We start from the raw sequence: 15,553 nt of genomic DNA on the forward strand, positions 1-15,553 counted from the left end.
ACAGTATAAGTCATTATAATCAGTAATTATGTCCCCACTGGATGCAACAAATGCCTCGTTTGTAATGGGTTTTAATGTTTTGTCTCGTCGCTCCGGCCGGGACACGGCATCAACAGTATGGTGAGGGGCATAACATTCCCGTCTCACGCTTGAGGTATTCGGCCAATCACAACGCATTTGATAGCTGGCCAATCAAAGCACACCTAACTTTTCAGACCGATGAGCTTTGTAAAAATCGACGCGTTTCAAAAAGGCGGGGCATAGAGGAGAAACAATAATGTACAGTATGTGGAAAATAATGTGTTTTTTGAACTTTAAACCGCATAAACATTTCATTACACCAAATACACAAAATAATGTTATTTTTAGCAGCATCATATGACCCTTTAAATCCCTGCATAAACAAAATGTATTTCAAATTTAATTCAAGCACTTTCAAGGACCAAGTTTTCTACTTTCCAGGCCTTGAATCCATATGTCTGAAAATTCAAGTACTTTCAAGAAGCGTGGGAACCCTGCCTACTAGAGAACAGAACACACTGGATCATGTATATACAAAGTTAAAGGGCATTTACAAATCAAAGCCCACTTTTTTTATACCCAACTTAGAAACAGAAGCGGAAACAGTGTGGTCTAGAAATTAAAACCATCAGAGTGTGGTCTAAGACAACCGAACAAACACTGAAAGACTGTTTTGCATGTAGTGGGATGTATTCAGAACATCAGCAATAACAACAGGACTCCACAGTCAATACTGATGAATATGCATCAACTGTTACAGTGTATATCAGCACGTGCATAGACAATATCATACCACAAAAGACCATTTGCACATTTTACGTGCTCGCTCGCCATTTAAATCTGGGGACTCTGAAGCCTTCAAAAAGTCCATATATGATGTTCACCAATGCATTAAATCTGCCAAAGCATCCTACAGTCAGATGTTGCACATGACTCCAGGGAAATGTGGCAAGGCCTAACACACATCACAGACTACAAAGACCGATCATCTGCAAATAGCTCTGCCCGATGAGCTCAACCTCTTTTCTGCACATTTTGAAGCCCTGAACCGCTATGCCAGACTGCTTTTCCTTAATTACAGTTTGGAATTCAACACTATCATCTTCTCAAAACTCATAAACAAGCTGCATAGCCTGGACCTGCCTTCTGCGCTGTGTAACTGGATACTGAGCTTCCTCACCAGTAGACTTCAACATTCCCGCCTCAGAAAACACTCCTCCAGCACCATCATTATGAACACAGGCACTCCTCAGGTCTGTGCACTCAGCCCGATGCTGTAGTGTAGACGCATGACTGTGCTGCTACCCATCCCAACAACGTCATCATAAAATTTGCAGATGACACCACAGTCATTGGTCTTATTGCATACAATGATGAGAAAGCGCATACCGGAAAGAAGTGTCTGAACTGGTCACATGATGTAAAGCTAACAATCTCACACTGAACATCAGCAAGACCAAGGAGATGGTTGTGGACATGAGGAGGAGTGAGCGTGTCTGTCAGCCTCTACTGATCAGAGATACTGAGGCTGAGAGAGTGGGCAGATATAAGTTCCTTGGTCTACACATCTGTGGACAGAGAACACAATTCAAACTAGTAATGAAGGCCAATCAAAGAATGTACTTCCTGAGGAGACTAAGGAAGTTTGGCATGTCATCACAAATACTCCATAACTTCTACAGATGCATTGTGGAGAGTGTGCTAACTTGCTGCCTTGCTGTGTGGTTTGGCAACAGCACAACACATGACATAAACGCACTACAGAGGGTGATAAAGCTGGCCTGCGAAGTCACAGGCACAGATCTCCCCTCACTGCAGGACATCTAAAAGGATCTGCAAATGGGCTTGCAACATCATCAAGGATACCACCCATCCAATCCACAATTTCTTCACCCTAATGAAGTCTGGCAAGTGGTGCTGGAGCACTGCGGCCAGAACATCCAGACTCCAGAACAGTTTATATCCCCAGGCCATTAGACTGATAAATAGTCAAAACCCACTTCCACCTGTATCATCAGGGTAAATTCAGCCTGTTCAATGGCACTCTGCACTTTAACCTGCTGGAAAATCATACGCTCACCTCATAACGCATTAGACTGATCATGGACAATTTAAACACTAGACTTTACACTGACGCTTATCACTACTTGACACTTCAAAATGGTCACTTTGTTACTTGCACTGCATCTTTATACTGTGAACAAATTGTATTGTTAATTGTTTTTTCTAATTTGCATACAGGTTCTCGGTTTCTTTTTCTTTCATTATTTTTATGCTATTATTATTTACATCTTTATTAGGCAGCGGCTATTTGCACTAAGTGTAAATAGTGATAGAGGCTATTTACACTAAGTGCAAATAGCAGCATTTTTTAGTGATATGCTATTTACACTAAGTGCAAATACTACTGCTAAGCATTAAACCTCAAACGAACTTGGCTATTTGAATTTTTAGGAAAACTTGGCTGTGTTTGTATGACATGGCGCTTTCCACGTAAAAGGTGCTAAAGGTCCTGCATGATCCCAGCTGCACCTTAAAGTTTTGATTACATTTCAGTGGTTACCCAAGTTAACCCCAAACCACCTGAATGTTATTAAGCACCCTCCAAAGAACACACTATGGGGATTGGCATATTTATTGCATTTAGTTGACTGTGAAATGCAGTTATATATACAGCTCAAAAAATATTATGGTGGAACAAATAGCTCCAAAACTTGTTGCTGCAGTCCACATGCATTGTGCTGTATCTAACAAGTTTCCCAGGCCAGATAAACTACTATTTTTTAGAATTCTTGCATCCTAATTAGGAGAGAACCATTATAGGTCTTTTAAGCATTTTGTAGATACTAAATAATAAGTTTACTAAATAAAACGATAAAAATATCAAATGTCACAATGATTTCTCCCTTACAAATGCAAGTGTGTTTTTTTAAAAACTGCTTTCTCATAAAAGGCCCGCAGAAGACACCAAGCCCCACAGCAATATGAAACAAACGGAATACTAAAAAAGTTAAAAGTATTTTCGTAACATATCTAATACAATACACATACAATTTACTATACAATTTAAACACACTTTCCGCGTAAGCTCGTCTGACTGAATAGCTTACAAAAACAAAATCACAAATCCATGGTTGTTCTTATGTTGAGGCACTGTACATGAAACCACCTCTGGCATAACTCACATTGAATCTGGAAGAAAAATAGGACATGTTGTTAGATTTTTTTAGAAAGTGTTGGAACTATTAAATGCAGTTGTGAATGTTCCTCCTCATTTACCAGCATCACAAAAACACCACAGCTGGAACCATCCTCCTGAAATGAATGTTGGATTGTGCCAGGTTTCCACTTGTGGTCCACACAATCTTCTCTTCAATACATATTTGTGAAGTGAAGTGAAGTGTCATGTGGCCAAGTATGGTTACCCATACTAGGAATTAGTGCTCTGCATTTAACCCATCCTAAGTGCGCGCGCACACACACACACACACACACACACACACCGTGAACACACACCCGGAGCAGTGGGCAGCCATTTATGCTGCGGCGCCCTGGGAGCAGTTGGGGGTTCGGTGCCTTGCTCAAGGGCACCTCAGTCGTGGTATTGAAGGTGGAAGAGAGCGCTGGTTATTCACTCCCCCCACCTACAATTCCTGCTGGACCGGAGTTGTGTTTGGGGGTAAAATATAATTTATTAGGCATTTAAAATATTTAAAACACAGAAAGCCCCAAAGGTAGTCATGACTCTCTAACCATTAGGCCACGACTTCCCCATAACTTTGCTCTCATTTGGAAAAAAAAAAACTTATTTTTTCACAAATGCAGTGCATTTATGATGCTTGTAAGCAACACCAACTATGCTAATTTACCATTATTAGTGTTTTGGAGCTAAACACACTAAATAACTTTTTAAAACAAACTATCATACCAATTTTCTTGCATGTCTGTTTGGCTTCTTTCATTTCATTTGTACCACTTTGAGGGTCAAGTATAAAAACGGTGTCAAATAAAAACGTCTTTAGAAATATTATTTTATACATCAGCTTAATGTCTATGCTCCAGCTTTTTAAAGATCCGATAATATTGCAGACTTGTCATGTCATAACCACAACCAATAACTCATTTTCACCAACAGAGGTCAGCGTCACCTCAGTTCTGAGCATCATCAGATAGATATTTAATAATGCATTGCATATCCTCTTCTTTGCCAAGCAATAGCTTGGGAATATTTCATGAGCGTTGTGCTACATTTCTCTAATACTTCAGGATTTTCTCTTCTAACTGATTCTCTATTTTAACTCGTTTCATCTGTTAGATTAATATTGCTATGCACCTTAACTGAAACCAAATGTGATCAGCAGCGATCACAAGACGATTGATTAGTAATTCTTCATTTACAGTACTCTTGCCATATCCTCAGAAGCTACTGGGTCTGTGATACTGGATATCAAGATTAAAACAGTTACAAATTTAGGCAGACAATTCCACTGCAATCCCAGACACCTCATTCAATCTCAGTTGTGTTTGGGGGTAAAATAGAATTTATTACGCATTTAAAATATTTAAAACACAGAAAGCCCCAAAGGTAGTCATGATATATGTAATCATTGCTCAGATAACAAACGTTATGAAATTATTCTTGGTACAAGCACATTCAAAAGAAATAAAGTTGTTGATAAAATAAGTAGCCTAACAAGATTAATTGATAAGTTCATGGACACAAAGTTTTGGAGACAAATCTCTCTTGATTTACAAACAAAGAACAAGTTTAAATGAAATATCAGACAACTGTCTTACTTAAATGTGTTAAGGTCCTGATATACTTCGATATGTGAAACTGATGAACAAACAAATGATGTCCTTCTGAAATCTGGACAAAAAGTCTGTTTGGAGTTTATTTAGGTTGCTCCAAAAGTTTGCAACGGCTGTTAAACCCCTACAAACTGCCATCCCTGTTAAAAAAAACTGCATATGCTGGTTAGGTAGGTTTTGAAGCTTGGATGCTGGTTTGAGCTGGTCCCTCCAACTCAGGACCAGCTCATGACCAGCTTAAACCAGCATCCAAGCTTCAAAACCTACCTAACCAGCATATGCTGTTTTTTTCACCAGGGATTGGTCCATGCCGGTTACATACGTTTTGCGTAACAGATTCACATTTTTTGACATGCAAATCTTTTTCAGGCTCATTTCTTCAATCTGTCAAGGTCAGCTATGAGTAAAAACAAGACCACCCTGCTGCTTTGTATTGAAGTTGTACTTGCGGCATTCTGAAAAGTTGAGATGTTTTCATGTTTTCGCAGGGAAAATTTGTGGTGCTTGCCACACGTCTACATTTGAGCTGTCTGAACTGGAGCACGCAAAGGAGGTGTAATATGTTAACGGCGTCTTCCAGACAGCTGCACGCTCGCGGAATTGAAAAAAATATCGGTCATTCCGTTTTACTGACTGACTTGTTCGTTTATCGATCTCTTTATTGAATTATTACAGCTATGAGAGTAAATATGATCTCGGAGGGATTTGGCATGCCTAACTGAAGAGAAAGTGATGTTAAGCTAGAAGTTTTTGTTTACGGATCGAAATAATTTAATGTCCCGCTGTACAAACTCAGTACAACTCAGTACTCAGCCAAAATGGGTGACCTCAACTCAACTTTATTTCTAAAGCACTTTCAAAAACCACAATTTGCACCAAAGTGCTGTATACGTGAAAAAAAAAGAAGACGACAAACATAAAACCCAAATACATACAATTATACAACACATTATTAAAAGCTAAAGAAAATAAATGCCTTTTTAACATCCTTTGAAATTACCCTAGAGTAGGAGATGTTTTTTAAGGACAGTGGAAGCTCATTCCATAGTCTAGGAGCTGCCACGGAAAAAGCTGTATCTCCTCTACATTTCAAGTCAGGACCTAACTATGGACACCCTTACTTTTAACATAGGAAGTGAGGAGGATTATTCACAAGTGGAATACATTCAAGACAGACACCAGTCTTCCCAGGAGTAGACGTCCCAGTAAATTCAGGTCAGACCATACAATACTCTGAGAGCTTAAATAAATGATACGGTTTGATATGTCATGCGTTGTTGTTTATCTGAGGCTTTATTTTATTTTCTAAAATGTTATGACTTTTTCCTAATTTTAAAATGATTTGATATATTTTCATTATTTTATGTTCAGTATGGACATATGAACAAAGTAATATAGAAAAATATTATACATAACCACAATAAAAATATATATATTTTTTAAAGTAGGGAAAAAAACAAAAACAGAAATGATTTGTAAAACAAATAACACGTCACTTTAACTAAACTTCACTTACCTAGTCATACCAGTTTTTGTCCACTGTTTTTATTATCTTTTTTTTTTGTTGAATGAAACACGGTTTATCACAAAATACAATGAAATGCTGATTTATATGGATGGTGTGGTTTGTTTCATTCTGATGACAAATAAAAATTAGCTTAAAGGGGTCATATGATGCCATTTCAAGTTTTCCTTTCTCTTTGGAGTGTTACAAGCTCTTGGTGCATAAAGAAGATCTGTAAAGTTGCAAAGAATAAAGTCTCAAATCCAAAGAGATATTCTTTATAAAAGTTAAGAGTCAACCACGCCTACCTAAAACGGCTCGTTCTAACACGCCCCCACATACCTACCTCACTATGTGGGAAGATTTGCATAACGCCGCCCAAATGTTCACGCAAAGAAAGAAGGTGTAACTTTTATTCTCACTGTTGCCGCCGCCATGTTGTGGAGACGGTGTGTGTTTCGTTGTGAAAGCGAAACTACTTTGTTTGGCCTTCCAAAAGAGGACACAACTAGAAATCAGTGGTTCAACACTGTTCCGGAACAGTTCAACCCAAATAATCAGATGTGTGCAGTGCATTTTGCGGAGGACGAGGACTGTTTCCTGTGAGAGTAGCCTACAATGCCGGTGTCTGTTTCTATAAAGTGGGGCAGTTCCAACTTTGCAAGGACAGTCTGGCACTTCTGACTCACAGTCTGTAAGTACGTTTACATATTTAAATAATTTGCCACTGATGATTCAAACGCAAGTTTTAAGCAGTGTAGAGTAGCGCTTGTTGTTTGTCGTTTCTCCGATCACAAATGCAGACATGGTTTTATGTTTACGCTGGCCAGTCAGAGCACACCTCGCTTTTCTGAACTATGAGCTTTGTAAAAATCAATGCGTTTCAGAAAGGCGGGGCATAGAGGAGCAACAATAATATACATTGTGGAAAATAATGTGTTTTTTTTTTACCTTAAACCGCATTGTAACAGGGTGAACAAGACGAGAGGTGTGCTGATCCATATGCAAGCTTTTATTCATATACACGGTCAAAACACAGGCAGGGTCGAACACCAGCAAACAGGTATGGTACAGGCAAGACACACGAGCAGTCCAGTAAACAGACAGGGGTCGATTGGCAGAGAAAGTGATCCAGGGGGCAAGGCAAACGGGTAATCCAACAGACAGGTGATAATCAGGCAGGCAGAGATCAGACAGGACGAGGTAAACCAGGCTAGAATCAAGACACAGGTTAACCAGGAAACTAACAGGACTGACTGGAACTAAACTCCAGAAACACGGAATGGCTCCGTAAAGTTGCTATCACTAGGAGAGTGGTAAACGCAGACAATACTCTGCGATTAGAGAAGGATTTGAGTGGTTGTTATATAGTGTGTGTGATTGGCTGCAGGTGAGTCCATTCAGTGCAATGGAGCATGGGAAATGTAGTCCAGGGTGATGTGCAACAGCTTGTGTGGTGTGAGAGTCAATGTAATCAGAAGGCGACCTCTGGTGGCGAGCAGACGGAAGACCACGGACCGGATTCGTGACACGCATAAACACATTGCATTACACCAAATACACAAAATAATGTTCTTTTTAGCAATGTAATATGACCCCTTTAAAGTGGCAGATTACAGGTGATTAAAACAAATCAGCATAATCAACAGGAAAAAAAAAACAGGAACTATTGAAGCTTTTTAGCAGCTCTGTTAATACTCTCAATCCTTAAACAAACCTTACACATGATCATCAGCAAAAAACCATCATCATCGAAAAGTTTTATTAAATGCTACAATTACCATACAACAGCATAATATTTTCTTATGAAATATGGTTACATTTTCTAATAACTATCAATAAAGAAATTAGATTATTAAATTCTTTCTCTTTTGAATGTGAAACTGGCAATGATGACACCTTTTTAAACCTTTTTTTTTCAATCAGCAGACACCAGAAAACATTAAAGCAATGACGCTGAAAATGTTAGTTAAACTGTCAATTAAAAGTTGATAACATAAGAAATTGATTTAATAAATTAATTGCTTAAGCAACTACAAAAATCTGATGAAAGACCAGAGTGAAAATACAGATGAATTTTCAGACATTATGTCCATGTGAAACTCTGTCCACAATAATTACATTCAGCTTTAGTCCAAACCAAAAACCAAAACCAAAAAAAAACATCAGCTTTCCTGCAGAAAATATTTGTATAAATATTTCTTGAAGCTGGTCTTAAAGATGAAATTTGTTCAATGTAACAACTTATACTAATGATGTTTTAATGAGGCTGGTTGGGACAGATTTATATGAAAGAGAGCTTTTATTACTCAATGTGTTATTGGGTCATATTTGGTGAGGACGCAGCAACACACTTTAAATGAGCTTGAACTACTTTAATTTCAGACAGCTGTTTTTAGTATGACGGTGTAGCGATCCTAACTGAGTGAAACTTTTCCCACACTGATCACATGTAAAAGGCTTCTCTCCACTTTGGGCCTTCTCATGTGTTTTTTCTCCAGTGTGAAATCTCTGGTGCTTTCTCAATGTCACAGCTGCAGTAAAGGTCTTCCCACATTCAAAGCACATGTGATCCTTCACACCACTGTGTCTTTTCTGGTGAATTTTTAAATTACCCAGCTGACTAAAACTCTTTCCACATGAAGAACACATGTAAGGCTTCTCCTTTGTATGGACTTTCAGGTGGACCTTCAGGTGTTCTGCCCTAGGAAATTTTTTACCACATTGATCACAGTTATATGGTCTTTCTCCAGAGTGAGAACGCAGATGTATTTTAAGAGTGTATGCATGTCTGAAACTCTTCCCGCACTGATCACATGAGTATGGTTTCTCTCCAGTGTGGATTTTCATGTGTGACTTAAGGGCTCCTTTTAGTGTAAAACTATTCCCGCACTGAACACACGTGTGCGGCTTCTCTCCGGTGTGGATCATCTCATGATTCTTCAGATTTCCAGTCTGACTGAATCTCATGTCACAGTGTGAACACTTGTAAGGTTTTTCTCCAGTGTGAATTCTCTGGTGCCGATTCAATACAGCTGCTGTTGTATAAGTGTTTCCACAATCAAAGCACATATGATCCTTTGCACCACTGTGACTTCTCTGGTGTAATTTTAAATAATCCATTCGAGAAAAACTCTTTCCACACAAACAAATGCAAGGTTTCTGCTTTGTATGAACATTCAGGTGCCTCTTCAGGTTTTGTGGCCGAAGAAATTTTTTGCCACACTGATCACAGTTATATGGTCTTTCTCCAGAATGAGAACGCAGATGTAATTTAAGAGTTTTTGTTTGTGCAAAACTCTTCCCGCACTGATCACATGTGTGCGGCTTCTCTCCAGTGTGGATTTTCAGGTGATCATTAAAGCTTCCTTTTTGTGTAAAACATTTACCACATTGATCACATTTGTAAGGCTTCTCTCCAGTGTGGATTTTCAGGTGATCATTAAAGCTTCCTTTTTGTGTAAAACATTTACCACATTGATCACATTTGTAAGGCTTCTCTCCAGTGTGGGTCCTCACATGTATTTTCAGAGTCCCAGTCTGACTGAATCTCTTGTCACAGTGTGAACACTTGTAAGGTTTTTCTCCAGTGTGAACTCTTTGGTGCCCTTTCAATGCATCAGATCTAGTAAAGCTCCTCCCACAATCAAAGCAAATGTGATCCTTCACACCGTTGTGTCTTTTCCAGTGTAATTTTAAATTATCCAGCCGGGTAAAACTCTTTCCACACAGAGAACACACGTGAAGCTTCTTCTTTGTATGAACTTTCAGGTGCCTCTTCAGGTTTTCTGCCCTAAGATTTTTTTTGCCACATTGATCAGAGTTAAACGGTCCTTCTCCAGAATGAGAATGCAGATGTAATTTAAGTGTGTCTGCTCGTGCAAAACTCTTCCTGCACTGATCACATGTGTGCGGTTTCTCTCCAGTGTGGATTTTCATGTGAGGTTTAAGACTTTTTTTGGATGGGAAACTCTTTCCACACTGAGGGCAGGTGAAAGATTCTTTGGCTCTTCTTTTCAGTGAGCAACAAAACGATTTCTTCAGTTTTGACATGATGATGTTTCTCTTCCACCTAATTTGGTTATTTACCTTCCTCTTTCTCCTCCATCAGGTCTAAAATTAAAGATAAAAAGTCATCAGGTAATTTTCATTTTTGGGTGAAATATCCCTTTAAGTGTTTGTGGTAGAAACAGACTATTTGAGACAGGAAATATATGCCAAAAATTCCTATTATTATACTGTTAAACTATTATTCCTCACAAACTGAGATGAGTAAGACATCAATAAAACATTGTTAAACCAATAAAACATCAAAACAAATACAAATGGCACCCATCTTTACAGTAGTTGTAAAAATACAGTACAATAATTTAAGCTAAACATTGTCCATATAGTAGTAATATATCATTATGAATATAGCTCGCTTTTCTAATAACATACAAGTAGTTCACACAACAGAGCATTGACAGGGCATTATTTTAATGTTTCCAGCTTGTGATGGATTTAAAAAGTCTTATTTAATTTGCAGACTCAATATGAAATATTTTAGCACTAACCCTTCCAATACATATTTTAATTTAACAACGTAAAGTAACTAAAACTGATTTATTACACAAAGGTACATGTCAAATGCAAAATAATAAAATATGAAATTCCCAAATCCAGGTTTGACAGTCATATTATCATTCCAAACACCGAAACTATAATTCATACCAGCACAAAAACACAAAGACGCTCATTAGTGAATTTAACATTAGATCCTCACACTGTTGTTTCAGTGAGCAGATGCCAGAAAAGACACAAATGGTGGTTTACTCGAAGGGAAAACGATACAGAAATGACCTCAAACATGTTACTTAAATAGTCGTTTTTGGATTGTAGAAATACAATACGAAACACAGTGACTGAACAGCTCAACTTACCTCAGAAGACTCAATGCTGAGAAAAAGTGAGTGTGAGGGTGCTAGTGGTGACGTTGTCTTATTCTCTTCTGTTTATTGGCAGTTGGCAGACCAGCTTTAGGCGCTTTACCGCCTCCCACTGAAAAAAGATGGAGAAGTTTAATAGCCAAGTAATTTAACTTCACTCCATCTTTATTATTCTCAAATCTAAAGTAACATGAAGTGCATTTTATTGTTTTTATCATTACTTCTGGACAATGAACAAATTCTGCATTTGACAAATGTTTGTTTCGTTTATGCATACGTAACATACTTCTGCTCTCTCATATAGTCTCTTACCATAATCATAATAAACATTCATCAAAGTCAGGGGCGTCGGACAAGGGGTAATAGTGGAACAAAGTAACAGAGGCCCTCAGGGAGGGGGGCAACAAAGATTTACTGATAATTCATAATATCATGACAAAATTTCACACTTATAATGACATGCTGTCAGTAGGAAGAAAGTTTTGCAAAACTAATTTTCCTGTAAAAAAAATATTTTTTTTATTTGTCTGGAAGCATTGGTCCTCCCATGTTAGCATTGCCCTCTATCAAAAGGAAAATAGGTTTGGTCTTGAAGTTGAGTGAGAACAAGGCTGCAGGAGCTGAGACAGTTGTTTTTTATGGTGCGTTCAAGTCATGTCGGATAGATCGTATTTACGAGTTGAATTCACATGAACGCCACCACAAAGTCGTTATTACGAGTGGGAAACTCGAAATTTTCTTTAAGCCCCGAGTTTCCGAGTTGGGGGCGTGTCAATGAGAAACATGGCAGAAATCGATGGATGCAACGTCTGTAGTTGACGGTAAATTTTTGTTTAAATTGATAGTTTAGTTGTCCTACAAATTTAAATTGGTCATGTTCTTGTTAAGCAGCTGAAATCCAAGTAAAATAATGCAGACCCTGTTGTATTTTCTTGTAATTTATTAAAATTTTCTTGTGCCGACTAAACTGACTTGAACGCACCTGACGTCGTAATTACGACTTGTCAACTCGTAAGTACGAACGTCCCAGGAGGACTTGAACGCAGCATTCGAAGACAGGTGAACCTTGCGAGAGAAGTGTTCTTATCCCTTTGCCTCAGTGTAGTAGTGTTGTCAAAAAATAAATAAATAAATAAAACACTGGTAACAATGTCTCCTGGCCCAAACAAAACATTGTCTTACTTCATAAAATATAGTGAAAGCAGGGTAACTGATGCATTAGAGCTACAATTAGCATCATGCTACATTAGACAATTTATGAGATTCACACTATGCTGTTACTCAAAATTCACTTTAAACCACCATCAAGTGTGTAATAACTAGTGCTGTAAATCGATTAAAAAAAAAAATAAAAAAAAATTAATTTTTTTCTGAAATTAATCCCGATTAATCCCACCTAACATTAAAGTTTTAAAAATACACTTTTATATTGCAATAATTTCACATTCAATCTTCAAATGAATGTACAAACAACAAAGTATATTTGGCATCTTTTTTTATGACTGAAGGCCAGTCTCTGATACCGATACTACTGATGTCTCTATAAAATTGTTTTCCCTCCTAATTTTTAAACTATCGACTAGCGATTCAACATTACAGTATAATTGAGAGCTATCAATTTTAACATTTATTAGACTTTAAAAAATAACTTTAATTTAAGTTAATTTAAAACAATCTTCACATAAACCCATTATAATAAATGTCATATTTACCTGTGCCCTTCATCAGAATTGAAATTGAAGTTATCAAACACTAAATTCTAAATTAAATATAGATGAATCCTTAATTAAAGCTATAAAAGTTATTGATTTCCTCTTTTTCCCACCTTTGATTAACAGACATCACAGCAGCTGGTTATTAGGTTGTTTTGACTGCTATTTCTTTAAGAGCTGTCGCTGCTGAACATGATGCATATCTGACACGCATTGTATTTTCTCTCAATTCTCTTTACCTTTTCTGACCCACTACAGGTCTTAAAGTCTCTACTAATGAACTGGCAAGTTGAGTCGAGTGTTAGATGAGGGTGCTGGCTGCTCCAGTTTTTAAAACCATTTCAGAGACATGTTCTTACATGTGACTCAACTATGATATATTACATACATGCACAGTTTTAAGGCAGCTTTAATCGCCTTTTTGGTAACTTCATAACTTAACTGACCACAACATTGCATGCACAGTTTATTTCACGCTTTGATATGAAATGATACCGGCTACAGCGCACGGTGGCACATGCTGCGAGCACAGTACTGTTTCCGCGCTTGTTTGACTTGTGCCTGGTGCTGAAGTTAAGTTGGATGCATGTGCATGTCTGAAATGTCTCCCATTTGATGTGCTCGTAAAGACGTTTTGCGACTAAATAACTGTATTTTTTACAGTATTTTCTCAAGGAAAAAAAGAGACCGAAACAACAGCTGTGAGTGCAGTGACCAACCCCTGCATTAACGGCGTTAAATATTTTTAACGCGTTAAACTGAAAAAATGAATTGCCTGCGTTAACGAGCTAATTTTGACAGCACTAGTAATATATTATGGTTGCAATCTAATGTGGTCATACAATGTTGAAATATTTTATTTGTGGCCTTTAGTATCCAGCTAATCGCTCTAACTGCTTAGCATTTCTCATGTAAACACTCTCTACTGTTATGAAAATACCCAAAATCTCTAATATTAAGTAAATGAGTCAATAATATTTCTCCAAGTATGTGCACTTTTGGACTAAAAGCCCTAATGGATGCTAGGGCTGCACAATTAATCAAAATTAAATTGCAATTGCAATTAGGCAAAAGCTGCGATTGTCATGCGCATCTTTCAGTGAAGCACGGTTCTGTGATCAGTAGTAAATCTTCATCCGAAGGCCAGAGGTCGCTTTCATGCTGAAACTCCAAATACGCCCTGTACAAGAAATCCAGGAAATCCCTATAGCGGTTGCTGAATAAACAGAAGATTTAACTGCTTTCATTGATTCAACATGACTAATAAACACACGACTCAGATCTGTATGTTCAAAACAATATATGGTTTATCCGAGTTCATCTTATTATAATTTTCATCATAATAAAGTATATCATAATGCAATGCTAATCGACATAGCCTTTATCACTGCTTAGTGGGGCTGCATGATATTGGAAAAAAAACTCACACTGCGATATTTTGTTTTTGTGCGATATGAAGACAAAAAAAACTAGACTTGAATAGCTCTATTTGGGGGGGGGGATCAATGATTGGGGTGATTTTGTAGGTGAGTAAATCAGCATAGAAAATAAATTAAATTAAATCTAATAAATATGTTAAAGTTACAAAAGTGATTTTTCTCTGTTTTGTTGTTTGATTAACATTCATGACACAGAAAGCTTCAGGAACATTAAACTGCTGTGAACCAATATACTGTTACACATCCATTTTCTTTGTCACTGTTTACCTTTACCTAAACCATAAGCAACTGTGTTTACAAGGATACTTGCAGAGACATGCATTTTGACAATTTCGTGCGTATGTGTAATTTCAGGCACAAATAGACGCGGAAGTGAACGGCATTCGGTGTTTGTGTGCTGCATCTGCGTAAACCAGACACGAGCAGCGCAGCGCGAAGCAACAAAATACTATAGAACCCATTATAATGCTGTCTACACTAGATGCGGCGTGGCACGACACGAGAAATCCCCGACAGTAAACTGCTGCCAAGTTTTATGAAGAACTAGTGTAGACAGACTTTAGCTGTTGCAGCACTGGGCGTGTCACGTCCGGTGTAGACATATGTCTGTATGTTCAAAGAAAACAATCAGTATAAATATAACGATCAGTATACTAAACATTGCACATGTGACTATGGCGGATGCGCATATCACAATATCGATGCTGAACGATATATCGTGCAGCCCTACAGTGCTTAGAATACTATGAAATATGCATGCCTTATTCTGTGTAAGAAGCCACATCATCTCACAGAGGGGTTTATTTCAAACACTCGATTGACGTTATGAGTGAGTTTGGAGTAAAAACATGTTAATAAATGTGGTATTTTCACTGCTTTCAGATGGAGTAGCATTTACTACACAGAGCCGTAGTTCACTGACAAGCTACGCAAACATCTTTTATAATCGCAGAACGATTTCTTCATTTCATAAATCGCACGATTAAATCGGTCTGCAATTATGAACGCAGTTTTGCATAGCTTGTAGGGCTGCATGATTAATCGAATGTGATTGTCATGCACATCTTGTCAGTAAAGCTGGTTCTGTGATTAGTAGTAAATTTCCATCACCTGCTTTAAGATGGAGCAACATTTATT

General features: G+C 37.8%; 2 protein-coding genes across 3 annotated transcripts in view; both read right to left on the minus strand.

The window, feature by feature from the left end:
• LOC107563973 (protein NLRC5-like) overlaps positions 1-15,553 on the minus strand; it is a 93,301-nt gene that overhangs the window by 45,785 nt on the left and 31,963 nt on the right. The window lies entirely within an intron of this gene.
• LOC107563963 (gastrula zinc finger protein XlCGF57.1-like) overlaps positions 8,551-15,553 on the minus strand; it is a 9,760-nt gene continuing 2,757 nt past the window's right edge. For both annotated transcript variants that reach the window (XM_016248933.1, XM_016248934.1), the window contains exons 2-3: positions 11,260-11,377; positions 8,551-10,450 (exon numbers count right to left, since the gene is read on the minus strand). In XM_016248933.1, the coding sequence (XP_016104419.1) occupies positions 8,708-10,390 (1,683 nt within the window). In that variant the 5' untranslated portion in view covers positions 10,391-10,450; positions 11,260-11,377 and the 3' untranslated portion in view covers positions 8,551-8,707. The remainder of the gene's footprint in view (positions 10,451-11,259; positions 11,378-15,553) is intronic.

Source organism: Sinocyclocheilus grahami, unplaced genomic scaffold, assembly GCF_001515645.1.
Source record: "Sinocyclocheilus grahami isolate Dianchi unplaced genomic scaffold, SAMN03320097.WGS_v1.1 scaffold900.1, whole genome shotgun sequence".
NCBI classification, from domain to species: Eukaryota; Metazoa; Chordata; class Actinopteri; order Cypriniformes; family Cyprinidae; genus Sinocyclocheilus; species Sinocyclocheilus grahami.